Source organism: Orbilia oligospora (assembly GCF_000225545.1).
Source record: "Orbilia oligospora ATCC 24927 unplaced genomic scaffold scaffold00004, whole genome shotgun sequence".
NCBI lineage: Eukaryota > Fungi > Ascomycota > Orbiliomycetes > Orbiliales > Orbiliaceae > Orbilia > Orbilia oligospora.
In genome coordinates, this window is record NW_011645561.1 from 640635 (window position 1) to 657113 (window position 16479).

The following is a 16479-nucleotide window of genomic DNA, read 5'->3' on the forward strand; positions in this document are numbered from 1 at the left end:
TTCGAAATTAAATTTTTTCCACCAGATAGCTCTTATTCTGACCAATTCATATGCATAGGGCTGCATGAGTAATTAACCCCATCCTCTGCTTTGCCGAACGTAGTACACACACGCAACTTTCTTCCTGATAATAAGACCTACTCCGATTTCGACAGACCTCTAACGCCATGGGGGTATAGTCAAATTAGATATGACTATTGCATTGCGCATAGAAGTATCTGTATTCCAACCCTAGCTATCTTGTACAACCCCTCTGCAGTCATGCAATGATAGGCGCCTGGGCTTGGATACACATATGAAACTGACCTCCCAAGAATAATAGTATCAGTACATCTAAAAGTACCGACTTGCTCGTCTGATCACTCCTCGGGGATTCGGGGTTCGTCAATCCATGTGCATTCAATCGATCAAAGACAGTCGAAGTCTCAGTCATTCTCGAAATTGTAAGTACGTAAATAATGGATTTGATTCGCCGAACTTAAGGTTTAAACAAAAAGTGCGGCAAACGCAGAGCAATGACCTCTTTCGACCGACTGAGGTTCAAAAATCTCAACCGTTAACGTCAGGGTCAAACATCAAATGGAATGTGCCGTGACCCGGACGAAAGGATGGATCGATATTCGAGACAAAATTCTGAATTCGTCGTCAAAAAATCAAATTGTTCACAAATCCCATGTTAAGCATTCCATGGAGGTGATTGATGTATGCAAGTATGCATATATGCACGGACGGCCGGCGGACTTATTCCAGGGAGGAGCTGGTTCTTTTGGCCGCGTATTTCACATCAAGCCTTCTGCAAGCTTTCGCAGATCCTAGAACAGAATGGTGTTTTTTTTGACTTTGCCCCCTCACGGGTTGGCACGAGCTTCCGACGAAGCGGGTTAGAAGCTTGCACATACAGTAGCACAAGATTCTATCCCAATGCAGATGATAATTAGTACGAGCCCGTGGCTTGCATATACGAGAAACAATCTCAGCTCCATTCCTCCTCGTCTCCTCGATCCTCTACCGAACCTGCAGCTTAATATGCAATCCACAAGCCTCCAAGTACAAAAGATTGAATTGTTAACATTTTGGTGAACTATACCCGCATGATACCCCAGCCGGTTGTTTGCGATATTAATGTCGAATCGGACTGTCATGCACTATCCCAAAGGATTGGCGGAATCTCTAAACTTACGAGATATGATTACCTAACCCTAAGACTAAGAAGTTACAGTCGTACATGTCAGCTCAAAGGTTGTAAAGAACAGCTGGCTCAATTGCTCAATAGCTAACGTTATCATCAATGCGGCCCTTACCTCCGCATATCTTATTAATTTGGGATTGGTGGAACCATTATCCGCTTTCCGCGCGGCCGTATTCACTGGCGCTTTGAAGCAGGGAATAAGGCTAGTCCCGATGGATGAAGGCATTGTCCAAGCAAAGGCCTTATCAGCGCCGACATACCGCCCGAACATAAAACATAAAATACCACACCTCCATTGTCTCTCAACGCAAATCATATCGATACAAAACTTGGAGTGTACATAGGTATTAAATACGCATGTGAGCACGGGCATTCAAACCAACCAGCATCTCCATCCATCCGTTTGTCTTCCAAAAACATCCATCTAACCTTTAAGCTTCCAGGACTTGATTATTGCGCTTCCATAGAGCGAGAGTGCAATCTAAGTAATTTTGTAAATATTACACTATTCAAAATTTACCTTTGGATGTTCCCATATTTAGCCTCACCGTTCAACGTGCTACTACATCGGCACACCCTTCCACCGCCTGCAGCTGTAACCACCCCGCCATCCACCGCCACCATTCTCCTCTTATCCTGTTGACACTTTCTTCTCGCGAGCAGTGGTACTAAAATACTACCTTCGCTTACGTCCATGTCGCTAGTACCATCCTGCCGGTCCTCAATAGGAACTTTAACACAGCTTTTCTTTCTTACCTTGCCCGTCAGACAGTGTAGTCGATCGTCACGTCAGATCTTGTGTGATATAAACTTTAACTGTGTAACCAATCTACCTTTTCTTTTTGCAAAAAAAGGAATTCCCGGGGCGGACGAGAGGAAAAGAGGAATGTTACAGAAGATTTTAAAAAGATAATATAATGCTGGCAAAAAGGTAAAATGGGGCTGTCAGCTCCGGTTTCCGACTGGGTTATACCCTCGTGCCTTGAGTATCGCTCGGTTGAGAAGGTGTTCTGGACTGTTGGGGGGAGGACAAGAAGCACGAGGGCTTAAACCGTTTTTTACCTCGGTATAATTTTTCATCTCTTCGTTATAAGACTCATCGTCGCATGAAATGACATCGAAGAAGGTTTTGTTGGGAAAAAAAGTTGATGATGATACTGTGATCTTTTTTGTCAGCTAGCTCTGGCGAAAGCTCCCACCCTCGATCCTAAAAGGGCGATGTACAGATCTCCAAGGAACCTGGGCCTCCTGTTGAATAGATCGAATTATGAATGTGACCCGAAAAAAAGAATATAGATACTTGCATCAACAGTACGATCGATCTATTGCGTCTATGTGCTTCAAGAAAATTCGCAGGATTTGAAAAAAAAAAACTTTGGATAACAGAGAGCTACGTAGCTACCTGGTAGATGCCTGTAACCATGGTCAGATCATGACCTTACTTTGACATGACATCGTCCGATCATATAAAACCCCTGTCGACATATGCATCTTTCGGCATCTCATGCATGAAATCTTAGACAAAACTTCCTTTCATCTGATATTAGGAAAGGTCCGAGAAGACGATAGCCAATAGATTGCTGGGGTCGCTTCATCGATGGAGCCCGGGTCTCGTCGCGTGGCGATCTACTAACCTAGCTATAGCTACATCCTAGAACTCCGGCCTTGCACCCATGTTATTTGCTGACCTCAGCGGGCCCTGACATAAATATGATATCGCAAATTAGAAATCATATCCGGACCATGGTCGCGATAGTCGATACCCCAGCCCGAACAAGGCCCAATATCCGACCGAATGCATTCGTGTCCAGATATATATCGAGTCATGACAACCTATTCGAACTTTCCTCCGATTATATCAACCAGATTTCGCGCCCTTTAGAAAATACCTAGTCTTAACGCCGTAGCTGGAAGAATTTTAATCCCGAAATCGTTTAGAAGCCGGCTTTTCGAAATTTCAAGTAAGTCTAGAATTAAAAGGATACCTATTCTGGTCCTGTGCCGGAGGTATAATATTTAGATCGCCCTTGTCGCGGACATGTTAAGGAGCTGACGGATGGCCGGCTGCTGACAGATCCGTTTACCGTATAATTTTTGGGGGATCTTTGGCCCGTCTGAGATCTGGACTGTTCGCTGTTGAGTCTCTTGATATTTCACATCACAGGCTGCTGGAAATCGATCTAATTATCCGGCCTCATGATCCATGGAAAATCCTACCTAGGAGATGCTTGATTACGGGCATCAGATCAGTTAAAAAGGATTATTGATGAACGGTCATCTGAGTATTAGGCTGATATCGTGAAGCCTCATAGAAGTGTATTGTAGTCAAGAGCAATCATGCGCTAATCCGAAACAGAAGCATGGGAAGATGCCATAGAAAACAGGAAACCCATCGACAGGTAAGAACATCATTTCTCCACCGAACTCCTAAGAATATGCATAATGGAACGCCAAAAGCAAAAGAAGAGACATTGAGATGTTGAGAATACTGAGAATACCAGTTTGAAGTTCAACGGCTACCACGTAAAACTTCTGTGGCGGCTTCTAGGAATCGGTTCATCTCCTTGACCTGTTCTAGTATACTCCTCCCCCCTCCGATTCCATCATCTTCGCCTAACCCGCACAGGTCCGCAGTAACTGTATCGATCAGTGTATCCAAATGAGCGGTTGTTAGAATACGCTCCTTGGAGGTAAGCTTAGCAGCATTAGCTCCACTTTTGTCTAAGATCGGGCCCATCTGCTGTAGAGTCTCATTTATGTATTGTTGTTTCTGGTGGGGTGTTAGCAGGGGGCATCGAAAAGTGTGAGAGTGTGGGATTCTTACGTGGGCCTTCTCGGACGCTTCTTCATGTGTCTTCCTGACAGCGTCCATTTGACGTGCAACATCTTCACGCGATTCACGCATGCGCATCAACTCATCCCGTAACGATGCCTTCTCTTTCTGTAAACGTCGGAGCTCTGCCGATTTCATCTTGATGTTATCCGCTCTACTGGCCTGTAACGAAGACATATTAGCGTGAATTATTAGATAGTCCGGTTTAAAATGACATACCATGCCAATCAACCTATTCTCCAGTGCGGTCGAGAAGTTTATGACCACTTGCCCCTGGACCTTAATTCTCGCCTTCTCCTCACGGCTTATTCCGTCGCGCTTAAGGAGAGAAAGAGTTTCGAGTTGCTTGTCGATGTGTTCGTGTAAAACTTGGCCAGCAATTTGAATATTGTTAGGTTGTTTCGGAAATTTGAAGTTGAAATCTTTTTGCTTTGCAATGCGATAAACAGTAATATCGAGTGTTTCTTTCGGCTCGCCGTTTTCATGTCGGAGTTTTGACTTTCCAGCCTGCCGTGGGCGTTTAGGTGCTTTTGTGGGTTTCTTTTGCTGTGCTGTGCTCAAAGCAGATCGGGTAGCTGGCTCTTCTTCCTCTTCTTCCGCTTCCTCTTCTTCGAGCGCATCCTCTTCTACCTCCTCAAAGTCTTCATCGATTTCTTCTAGATCCACCGCTCTGGTTTCTTCTCTTTCATTGTCTGATCTAGATTCATCGGCCTCATCTTCCAATGGTTCAGGTTCGACATCACTGAGAATAGCTTCATTCTCAATCTCCTGAGTTGGCGAATCTTGGGAAAGTATTTCCGCAGAAAGTTGTCTTTTCTGCTTAGGTTTTCTTCCTCTCCTCCTGGCAGTTGGATTTGGATTTGGAGCGCTGCGTATTTCTTCAACGGGGGTATTGTCTTCAATAATCTCACGGTCTTCCGGGGGTGTATCCGGACGTTCCTCTTGAACGGTCTCTTCTTCAACAATGCCTTCCTCTTCTATTTCGGGTTCTGGGGTGGGTGGCTTGTCGGGTGTCTGAATTATGTCGGAACTTGGTTGCCTCCCTCGCTTGCCTCTAGGCACAGGCGTAGTTGATACCCCTCGTCTCGTACTGCGCAATCCAGTAGTCCGAACACTTTCTAATGCAGATTCTTCAATTGTTTGGTCTAGCGGTGTCGCAGGCTCCGGTGTAATGCCGACTTCACTAGGTACGTCGGCTGTGAAACTCATCGGCTCCGGAGAGATAGAAGACGGAACGACTTGTTGACTACTTCGTGGTGGTAAAGGTGAGGGAGATGATAGCATTGGAGAGGCATCTGGAGCTAATTTTGAGCGGCGTGTGGAAGTTTTTGCGGTCGACCGGGTCACTAAAATATGTTAGTAGATAGACTAGCGTAGGTATTCGAATATTATTCCTACCTGGTGTCTTTAGGCTCAAATTGGCCATCGCCGACGCTGGAGCCGCCTGATTTGAGCCTGCAGCAGGTGTTGGTCGACCGTTGGCAACGACATCCGGGCTTGATTCAAAGGGCGCAGACACACGTCCCCTTGAGGAGACACTCCTTGCCGGGCTGCTAGACACCCTTCGACGTTTCCTTGCACTGCCATCTTCATCTGGCACACTATCCAAGCCCGAAGGGGTAGATAAAACAGAACTTCCTCTTGACAGTCTCCCAGACCTTCTAGGCTGGGATTCCTCGGCAGCTGGTTCAGGGTCTTTCGCTTCAGCAGGCTCCTCTACTGTCGGGATCGGCCTTTTTTCTGCAGCTCTTTGAGCACGGGCCTCTGGCGGCGTCGCGATAATTAGGGGTATATCGAAGCCAAAGGATTGTGTAACTACTCGCTGGGCTCTAGTAAGGAGGAATCGTCAGTAAAGGATGGAACTTTTATATCAATCTTTTCTAATTGTAAGGGTCCTAGACATACCCTGCTGCCCCCCGGCGACGCTCTGCCATACGCTCCTCATGTCGTTGTCTTGTAATTTCTGTGTGTCGCAGAATCCAAAGTCAGAAGAAGCTAAGACCAAAAGTCGGGACCTGCGTCATCATACCTGACATTGTAAGCTATAGCAAACCAATGCCTAACGAACAATCCAAAAAGCGCTATCTCAAGATTGACGGAGAGAAAGCCTATCACCGTCTCATTATAGCTTTCCTGTCTTCTTATCCGTCGTCGTCGTGGGTTTTATTGTAGCCTGTAGAGTGTATTGATGATGTTGGGAGCTGGTAAAATGGAGTGGGATGTCGCGTTGTTGTTTCTGCGCGCAGCTCGTGGTGGCACGAAAACACAAGTCGGATTTAATGCCAAGACATAGCCGAGTGGGTCTCTTCCTTGCTCGTCTCGAAGCTCCGAAAAGATATCCATAGAGCCTCAAACCTCTTCATCATGCACAGTCCACCACTTTCCAACATTGAATTTCGAAGGAAAAGGCCAATAGCTGAACAAATCTAACCAAGTGCAATGGGCTGGCTATGGGGCTCATCGGGATCATCATCCTCCGGTAACGACAAGGACAAGGCCCCCGATTCTAAAAAGCCTATATCGAATCTCGATCCGTCGCTGGATAATTATTTCAAAAGCAGTACACCAAAGGATGACAAACCTACAGTTCCTCCTCCAGCTGAAGAGCCATTACCAGAGCTCAAGGTCGTAGACTGGTCGAAGAAGCTCGAAGATCAGCAGCAGGACGACTCTGAACCCCCACCTCCCCATTCATTATCTGCTTATGGGGATCGATATCAAGAATACTGGGCGACATATAGAGGTCCTAGAGGGATTAGAGCCGATGGTCCAGAGGCTCAGATGAGAGAAATTGTCGAGGGAATGAAGCAAAAGAGATTTTTGATTGGAAATGCAGCACGAGAGAATTGTTCATTTGAGGAGGAGGCTATGTTCGATTGCTACAAGAACGGCTCCTGGTGGCAGACCTTGATGATGTGCAGAGCAGAGAGCCAGAGATTTGGCAAATGTCAAGAGCAGCAAAAGGTTTGTTAGTTTCTAGAAATAATTTCTAGAAATCTGTCAAGATTTTGCTAGATAAAGAGCACTAATGCAAGTTCATCGTAGGAGTTTTTGAAGGCCTTAGGCTACCTATCAGAGCCCGGGCGGGATCCGGTGGTCGAAGAGAGGATACAGATGCATGCGGACAAATTATTTCGCCAGCAGCTTGCACAAGATGATGCTACAATAGCCGCATTAAAAAGCGGTCAGAATATTGGCGAAGCTGTTGCAAAAATCAAAGCACAGCAGGCTCCGGAGAACACAGCTCCGGACGGTTCTAATCTTAAACCCATTCAGAAGGATACATGAGAGAGTTGCCAATAATTCCTATATAATTTTGGTCTGACGGCAGGCTGAGAATCTTAAGTTGTACATATATGCTGCCACGGCGGAATAATTATGATTACTCGATAGTTGGCAATGAGGAGATACCAAGCCCGGGATTTATGTTTCGGCATGTATTATACTACTACTTAGTAGGTAATTTGAGCTGTGTTTTTGATGTTAAACAGCAAACCAAAGCGCTGCAGACACCTGCAGCCACACGCTGCTCATTAGGCCTAGGTATGCACTCTCCTTTCTTACCCGTTCCGCTGCTCTTTGAAAGAGCGCCAGCGGCTGCAGCCACCATGTTTTGACCTCGCCGTTGCTTTGAGTTAATTACGATACTTTCTGATAGGTCGTTTCCTACAGGGACCACAATGTCTCCATTCGCACTTGGGTGTTGACTCGCCCTCAATATGTTTTCTCTGAGGTTTTGTGCAGGAGGTGGTCGGTAGCTTACTACACTTTCCTTCAGCACTTCTATCGAATTTGGAGCTGATATACGGCCACCGCGAGATTGTCGCATTGAGCCTTTGCTTTGAACTAATGGGTCATCCTGTGGCCTGTATAAAATCTTACTCTCTTTTAGAGATTCAATCTGCAGCTGTGGTCGTTCGCCACTAACGCCTCTCGACCGTGGCCGGGTGACTATGCTTTGCTGAAGATTTTGATTTTGTTGGCCTTTCCCTCTCCCTATATCGACATCTGGGGCAATAATCTCGTAACTTTCATCTAGGTCAATTCTATTGGCGTCATTGACAATCGACGAAGCAAGTTCAGACAATGAGCCAGCCGTACCCGCATCTGAAATACTGTCGCTGATTGGTATTGCCTGCTGAGGGAAAGCGAATCCACCCCGCCCGGCGCCTCCTGCGGGTGATAGTAGAGGCGATGAGATCTCTTGTCCTTCTACGATTTGCGACACCTCGATTTTCTTCTCCTCTTCTATTCCTGAAGCAGTTCGTAAATCGGCTCCGGTATTGATTTTAATGGGTGGCTCTTCAATCTTGAGTATATTTTCGACAGCGGGATTGAGAGGTTCTTTGATTAAGGGTAACTGTTCAATAGCGGCCTCCTCTTCGATAGAGGATAATTCTTCTACGGCAGCTTCCTTCACTATCGCGGCTGTCGGATCACTAACCACAGGCACTGTCGTAAATTTGAATCGTCCCTCTCCTAACCATTCCAGTTGTACGCTGCTATATATGATTCTGTTCGGGTTGGGTTCTTTTTCATACGCCCCAGACCGCTCCATTTTCCCTGTCTTCGGATTCTTCACCATCCTTCCTGCTGAAGCATTCCAAACGGGGACTCCTTCCCATGATGGTGGTAACGTCCATTCCCTCGGATCGGGTAGATTAGGAGACGTCGTATATACCTCGAAATTCCGAAGTTTGCTTAATGGACTAGCGTCTAGCGCTTGCTCAAGAGATCTTATTGTCTCTGTATAAAATGGTGCCCGGGGGTCAGACACCGACGCTAAAGTCTTTAGAGCCGCCGCTTGTCGCTTTGGGCTCCATCTGATCCTTTTAACAGGTGACTTCCCAGGAACGCCCAAAAGATCAACCATTAGCCGATAGAATCTAGCATATTCCTGCTCGATGAGTTCGAACACTGCGGCCCATGTACTGTCCAATAACCCGTAAGGCACGAAACTTCGAAAGAAATTATCCTTTTGCTGACCATTTGTATTTCGATGGTCGAGTTGGACATTGATCATGGGAATATTCCAGTAAGAGGTATCACCTCCCGTTGGACTAACGATCTGCCTCCAAATTCTATCAGATCTGGTTGGAAATATCTCCCTGAAACTCCCAAAAGGTTGATGATATGGTGATCCTATTGGGCTTCCGAGAGTGCCTTTCTTCAACCAGGGATTTTCGGGGTACTTCTCAAGCTGCTCGTCAACCTTTTTCTGATCTGTTGGATCTCTTAGATACTCTAATTGCGGCCTTGCAACATTATAGTGAGAATTTGGATCCTTCTTCACGTCGAAATCCGAAAACTCGAAGGTTTGCGCCCATTTAGCATAAAAGTTTTCGACTTCGGTTGGGGACCGTAGGATTTCATAACGTCTTGCGGTAGGATAGTTCATATCTGCTGCTTGTTTGGGCCAAATAATAAGTTTTGGCTCGCCCTTACAGTTTCCATTTCCAAAGAATGCGATTCCACGAACTGATCGTTCGTATGGGTGCTTGAAGGGTGGGATTTCTTGGTTAGGAGGGTGTATTTGGGGAGTCTGAGATATGCGGACGGCTTTGACGTATTCATGGCGACGGAGATAGTCGCGATTTTCACGGTCCTTGACTTGAGTGTATGGTTGCGTTATTTCTTTACATGCCTTTTCCATGCGGTTATGGGTGCGGTCTGTATCTATGGTGAAAGATTCTTGGAAACGTGGGACTGTTTTGTTCCAGAGTTCAGACTCGGGTTGGAAGGAACGAAGGTCTTGAGTGAGGGGGTTGGAGGTTCCCCATTGTATGTCGACCCGGAATGAAAGGCCGGGAGCAGCGCAAAGGGCCGGTAGAAGGTAAATAGTTTTCATGGTCACATAGAATTTAGGATGGTATAGATTTGGAGATTTTCAGGAACCAGGGGAACTTCTCTCGTGGGAGTGTAGAAAGGTTGTTGTGTCGTGGCGAAGGTATGAGAGCCTTTAAGCCAGAATATAATGACATTGATAATATACATCGCTGGGCGTGTCGGGGTATCTTGCGTAAAGAAAATTATACACAGTCATGAACATTAGAATATATAACCTGAACTGCGAAGTGCATGCTCGGAGCGGGTGAATGGGTCTGGGTAAGAAACTATGAGGACTCTTCCTCTTCTTCATCTTCCTCCTCCTCGTTGTCTTCATCAGCCGAATGAGCTGCATCCGACCCTGATAAGCCACCCCATTCCTCGCCATCATCTGCGAAAGAAGCATCTGCGTCCCCTTCGGCGGCATCTTCTGCCTTTCGTTTCCTACTACTGCCCTCCTTCCCATCCCTTTTGTCGTCGACATCGCACGGTGTGAACCATGGCAGCTTCCCTCGCAAAAAGTCATTGATGACCATAATTGCAACACCATCGTAATCTGGTTCTCCACCTTTAAGCAGTCTACCACCCTTCCTTGCCAACAGTTCCAAAAATTGGTTAGGGTCCTTCCATCCCTTAATATCGTATGTTCTCTCAACGTGGTGTTGTTTACACTTCTCGAGCAAAGCTGAGATGTATTGAGCTGGATTTTCAACCTTCTCCGCACGTACAACACCACGTAATAGGATATCCGTGGTTGTATCGCTATTGGATGGCGGTACAATACCGGGGCAATCGATCAAAAAGATCTTCTTTGTTAATGTGACGTATTGCCACACTTTAGTCTCGCCGGGTATAGGGGCTACTGTGCAGACCTTCTTCTTCCGCAGAGTATTGATGATGGAGGATTTCCCGCTGTTAGGGTACCCGATGAGACCCACAGATATTTGTTTTCGGTCAGAGTGAAGGGATCCAAATTGCTGTAGAATAGCTATTAAAGCTCCTTTACCAAATGAATTATTGATAGAAGCATGGAATGCTAGTGTTGGGTAATCTTTCGATAGATGTCGTACCCAGGCGGCCTGTCAATTTCGGTGAAGGTCAGAAACGGCTCACAATTGACAATGGTAATTCAAGAACCCGGAGAGAAAAAAAGAAAGAAAGAAAAGACAAAAAAAAGCATGTATGAAGCGTTACTAAGAAAGTCGAGACTGCTGAATTGATGGGTTCGCAGAAGCGCCATCCTCGACATTCAACTCAAAACGAAACACAAAATCCCTGGATGTTCTTCGTCAAAACGACGAGATGAACGAGATATTCAACACAAGACGTGCCGAAATCAAGGCGGGATAACTCAATCTACCAAAGTTGTAACAGACCTCTTCGTAGGATGCGACAATAGATGTGCGCTCAAGAAGACATCCTGACAAAGAACGATGGAACAAGCATTTTAAACAAAACATGGGATCGGGTTGAAGAGGAAGGCAGGCTGATGGGTTAAACTTACAGCAACTCCTGTGGGAACCAAGTCGCACTTGTTGAGAACAAACACCAAATGCTTGTGAGGACACTCTTTCGACATATACTGCTCGACAGAGCGGCATCTTGTTCCTAGCGGATTCCTCGCGTCCAAGACGTGTAGGATGACGTCTGAAGAGTCGATAACCTTGTAAAGCTCATTCCAGATACGTTTACTCTGACCCTTAGAGAACACAGCCTCTCTAGCCTCTTCTACCATGCCCTCGGCAGCTGTGCCATTTTCAATGGCATCTTGGATCTTATCGTCATATGATGTTCGGTTCTTTTCAGTTTCGTCCATCAAAGCGGCCATACTTTCAACGGCGAGCTTCGGCCGCTTCCGCTGAGCCTTTGGACCGAATGTTTGAGCGAAAGGCTCAGTCTCGACCTTGATCTTGTTCGCTTCTTTATTCGAAGTCTTAGCATCAGGATCTTGGATCAAAGACATCGGTAGTTTATTCCGTCGTAGAAGGACTGAGCGAGGATCTTTTGCCTGCTCCTTCATCGCCGTTTGGAATGCCGTTAGGGCTTCTTGGGAGATAGTTCGAGTGTTCCCAAACCATTTCCGGTTCGGTTCTATCCTGGCAGACGGCACCTCTCTCGATTGGTAGCTGGCTGCCTTTGTGATATTTCCCTGGGCATCTCTTTGCGCCTTCCCCTCTTTATACATATGTAATCGCTTAAGCTTCTTTGCATCTCTAAACGTAGTTGAGAGCATTAGGATGGGATTCTTGCGCAGCGACGTCGTAGATGGATCTTACCTGTAGAAGTTCTCGCCTTTGACCTTGACATTTTGCATGCCATCGCTGCCACCGGCAGCCTCGATCTTCCGGGCCCGCCGGTTAGATTCTTTCTTGAATGAACCCATTGCGACTGTTATTTGTTCCGAAACGACCTGGTAGATAGAAAATTTTGTGTCGTTTGGTGGTTATGGTGGAGTAATGGAAAGAAAGTTTTGGTGGGAGAAGAGGTACCAAATTTTTTCTTAAAGCGACAACCACAATTTTTGCTAGCGTCTTGGCAAAGATCATCAGATAAGATTAGATGCAGATTAACCACAACAAGTTAGATCGGGTTTGCCTCGTGATATCGCGCTGCCTAAGATGCCCACCACCACTTGACTCACGTCTTCCATGCCCCTCCTCGTTTCCTGAGCTGGCCGCAGCTGAATCATCGAATGATTCTACGAAATCCTCTTCGGAGAACACAGATTCTCCGGAACTTACTCCATAATCCAAAAATATGGGTGTCACTGGCCTCTGGACGGTCGTCCAACCCGTAGCACGGCCGGTCAAGCTCGAAACATTAGCCCAAAAGCGACTGGCGATTGACGCTTCCATCTGGATATATCAATTTTTAAAGGCGGTTCGCGACAAAGAAGGAAATGCACTGAGGAATGCACATGTGGTGGGCTTCTTTCGGCGCATTGTTAAATTACTCTTTCATGGCATCCGGCCAGTTTTCGTCTTCGATGGCGGGGCCCCATTGCTCAAGAGACAAACCATAGTAGGACCGAACCGTAATTGCTGGCTATGAAGGAACGCAGAACTGATGAGTTTTGTCATAGGCAAACAGAAAATCTCATCGTCAAGACCGAAAACTAGATGCCTCGAATACAGCGAAGAAACTGCTCTCCATTCAGATGCAAAAACGGGCCAAGGAAGAAGCAGAAGAAAGGAGGAGGGCACTGCAGAACCAGTACCATAATGTCCGAGAAGAAGAACCTGTTCCGGAAAATCCGGTTTATGCTTCGCAGGTTTTCGAAGCTCCTCAGGAGCGAGTTAAGGTGAAGGCGCCGTTCAGACGACTGGATCAGTATCATCTTCCGGAGATGGATGGCTCGCTTGAGGCCATGAGAGGTGCTAATGACCCTAGAATTATGTCAATGGAAGAGCTCGAGGATTACGCTCGACGATTCGAAGGCGGCGAAGACATCAACCTCTACGATTTTTCTAAAATTGATTTTGATTCCCCGTTCTTTACTTCTTTGCCACCAGGTGACCAATACAACATACTAAACGCTGCGAGGATAAGATCTCGTCTACGTATGGGCTTGTCAAAAGAACAATTGGAGAAAATGTTTCCCAATCGCTTAGAATTTTCTCGATTTCAAATTGACAGGGTACGCGAAAGGAACGAATTGACACAACGGCTCATGCATTTGAATGGTATGAACGACGATTTGATTAGTGTTCGCCGTGTAGCTGGAGAAAAGGATCGGGAGTATGTACTAGTCAAGAACGAAGGGGCGGAGGGTGGTTGGGCACTGGGTGTCGTTGGGCAGAGAGGCCCAAGAGAAGGAGAAACTGTGCATAAGGCGATTGTGGTCGATGAAGAAGATAAGGTCGAAGACGAAGATGACGACTCGGAAGATGAAATAGAGTTTGAGGACATACCGATTGAAGGTCTCAACAGACTACCGAAACTAAGAGCGCCTCAAATCGAGCTAACTCGGCACCGCCAAACGTCTGAAGAACGTGAGATCCAGATGGCAATTAGACTCTCGCGGCAAGAACAACAAAGGAAGGCTTTAAAGGATTCAGAGGCCACTATCTTCATTCAAGATGACGATTTAAGCGAATCTAACGAAGCTGAGAATGAACTTGATTCTTTATTTGAGGATCTTGATGATGCCAAGGGCACTCGTGATGAGGACGAAGAGTTGCGAAAGGCCATTGCTTTATCCCTAGAACGAGATCAGAGAGAAGGCGAGGAAGAAGAAAGGGCATTAGAACTGGCACTTAAAATGTCACTCGAACAGGACGATGAGAACGATTCGGGGGCTACTGTTCAGCCGTCGAGTAACTCGAAACCGAGAGCTGCGGAACAATCACTGAACCCGAACAAGCCGAAATTCGTAGAATTTGACGACATCGTCCCGCCTGCTAAATCAAATATCTTCTCTGATACGGCGCCTTATAGAGTCTCGTCCGACCTACATAAATCTGGTCTCAATAAAAAGCACGAAACTATCACAGCTAAACCCGCAAATCTGGAGAATGCCTCAATAACTAGTTTCAAGGGAGTGGATTTTAATCCATTTGCACTTGAGGGGGATGGCTTTACCCTCGAAAATGCGATGGAATATCCTACAGAGCCTTCGAATACAAATATGCAATCAAGCAAAGCGAATGATTTTAGTTTTGACAACAATATTCTTCCATTTGAGAGTATGAAACTAGGTGGTTTAGCCGGGCTCCAAAAAAGACTCAATGATGCTAAGGCCAACCAAGTCGAGGAGAGAACAGAAGAACAACCTAAAGTTCCTTTACCCCCTTGGTTTGCGCCGGAAGAGAACAGCGCATTCAAAGCAGGAAAGGCAGGGTATCAAGTCGATAACTATGATCGCGAGGATGAGACTGAGCGAATAGTGTCAACTCTCCCAGAGCATCTTCGTCCAATTGAAAATCGGGCCTCTATACAACCAAAGTCAAAACAAGTCATCGTTCTTTCGGAGGATGAGGATAATGATATTCAAATGGTTGATCTTACAAATTCTAAGCCTCAAACTCAAAATGAGCTGGTCGCGCTTAGTAATGAAACCAATGCCTCCAACCGGAAAGCGGTCGAAGTGGTCGAAGCGATATCCCCAGAGGTGGAGGCGCAGGACAGTGATGAGCCTGTAGAATGGGAAGCTAGTGACATTGAAACCGGAACTCCACTCATAAGGGTCCCTGCAGAAAACCTAGCTGCAAATGAACCAGAATCAGAAGACGATGCCGGAATGGACTCCGAAGAAGAACAGTTGATGCATCAGATGCGAGCCGAAAACGAGGAGCATGCCCGATTTGCATCTACGTTCAACCAGAGGTCTACCGAGCAAAATGCAATGGACTATGAACGCGAACTCAGGACCTTAAGGGACCAACAGAAAAAGGACCGAAGAGATGCCGATGAGGTTACCAAGATCATGATCACTGAGTGCCAACAACTACTTCAGATGTTTGGGATACCCTACATAACTGCACCAATGGAAGCAGAAGCTCAATGTGCCGAGCTCGTCAATTTGGGGCTTGTTGATGGCATTGTGACAGACGACAGTGATATCTTCTTATTCGGAGGGACGAGGGTTTATAAGAATATGTTTAACCAAGCGAAATATGTAGAGTGTTACTTGGCGAGTGACCTCGAAAACGAGTATAGTCTTGATCGAAAGAAAATGATTCGACTGGCGCACTTGCTAGGAAGCGACTACACCGAGGGGCTTGTCGGCGTTGGACCGGTAACTGCATTAGAAGTACTTGCTAACTTTGGCGGTGGTGATGATGCACTACACGACTTCAAGGCTTGGTGGACAAGGATACAATCTGGCTTTCGTGACCCGGCAGATGATAAATCGAAATTAAAGAAGAGTTTGGTATGACAATTTCCGTCAAAAGCCTATCTAGAGCGAATTCTAACACGGATGAATAACTAGAAAAAACTGGAGGATAAACTCTTTTTACCACCAAGCTTCCCAGACGATCAGGTAGACATGGCATACCTCAACCCCGAAGTCGATAAAGACAGTACGCCCTTTGAATGGGGGGTACCAGATCTGCACGGCCTCCGAACCTTTCTCATGGCGACGATCGGCTGGACTTCAGAACGAACAGATGAGGTTCTAGTACCAGTCATTCGTGATATGAATCGGAAAGTTGCTGAAGGACATCAAGTTAATCTTACAAACTTCTTCTCTGGTAGTACAGGCGCTGGCGCTTTTGCACCGAGAGTTAGAGAAGCGAATAAGAGTAAAAGGATGGAGAATGCACTTATGAGTTTACACAGGCAGTCGGTCAAACGACAAGGAAGTAACTTAAGCCTCGACGGAGAAGGTGAAGAACATAAGAAAATTGATGAAAGCTCTTCGACCGATGAGGAGCTACAAGGAGTTGTAAGCTTGAATGGAAGGGTCAGGATTACTAAAGGGAGCAATAAAAAAGCTCCTGCTAAGAAAAAGAGGAAGACCGTAACTAAAGATAATGAATCAGGGTCGAGTGAAAGTGAAGATAACCCCGAAGTAATTGAGGACTTGAAACAGAAAGGGAAAAAAGTTAAGGCTGCGGGTCAACCCCGCAATTCTAGTGGCCGTGGGAGGGGACGGGGACGGGGAAGAGCAAAGAAGACATAAATTAAA

At 46.2% G+C, this 16479-nt stretch overlaps 5 protein-coding genes across 5 annotated transcripts; 2 read left to right on the top strand and 3 right to left on the bottom strand.

The window, feature by feature from the left end:
• Positions 1-3698: 3698 nt before the first annotated feature.
• On the bottom strand, positions 3699-6058 carry AOL_s00004g191 (uncharacterized protein; the record flags this gene model as incomplete). The annotated part of the gene is made up of 6 exons (XM_011118841.1): positions 3699-3959; positions 4014-4184; positions 4242-5368; positions 5421-5851; positions 5928-5985; positions 6052-6058. 6 exons carry the CDS (start codon positions 6056-6058, stop codon positions 3699-3701), a joined length of 2055 nt encoding a protein of 684 aa, XP_011117143.1.
• Positions 6059-6461: 403 nt separating this feature from the next.
• On the top strand, positions 6462-7310 carry AOL_s00004g192 (uncharacterized protein; the record flags this gene model as incomplete). Its single annotated transcript, XM_011118842.1, has 2 exons — positions 6462-6986; positions 7068-7310. The coding sequence occupies 2 exons, from the start codon at positions 6462-6464 to the stop codon at positions 7308-7310; spliced, it is 768 nt and encodes a 255-aa protein (XP_011117144.1).
• Positions 7311-7470: 160 nt separating this feature from the next.
• On the bottom strand, positions 7471-9870 carry AOL_s00004g193 (uncharacterized protein; the record flags this gene model as incomplete). Its single annotated transcript, XM_011118843.1, has 1 exon — positions 7471-9870. One exon carries the CDS (start codon positions 9868-9870, stop codon positions 7471-7473), a length of 2400 nt encoding a protein of 799 aa, XP_011117145.1.
• A 265-nt stretch (positions 9871-10135) lies between these two features.
• AOL_s00004g194 (uncharacterized protein) lies at positions 10136-12231 on the bottom strand (the record flags this gene model as incomplete). The annotated part of the gene is made up of 3 exons (XM_011118844.1): positions 10136-10927; positions 11353-12061; positions 12125-12231. 3 exons carry the CDS (start codon positions 12229-12231, stop codon positions 10136-10138), a joined length of 1608 nt encoding a protein of 535 aa, XP_011117146.1.
• Positions 12232-12605: 374 nt separating this feature from the next.
• On the top strand, positions 12606-16473 carry AOL_s00004g195 (uncharacterized protein; the record flags this gene model as incomplete). The annotated part of the gene is made up of 3 exons (XM_011118845.1): positions 12606-12869; positions 12931-15720; positions 15781-16473. The coding sequence occupies 3 exons, from the start codon at positions 12606-12608 to the stop codon at positions 16471-16473; spliced, it is 3747 nt and encodes a 1248-aa protein (XP_011117147.1).
• Between the last annotated feature and the right edge of the window lie 6 nt (positions 16474-16479).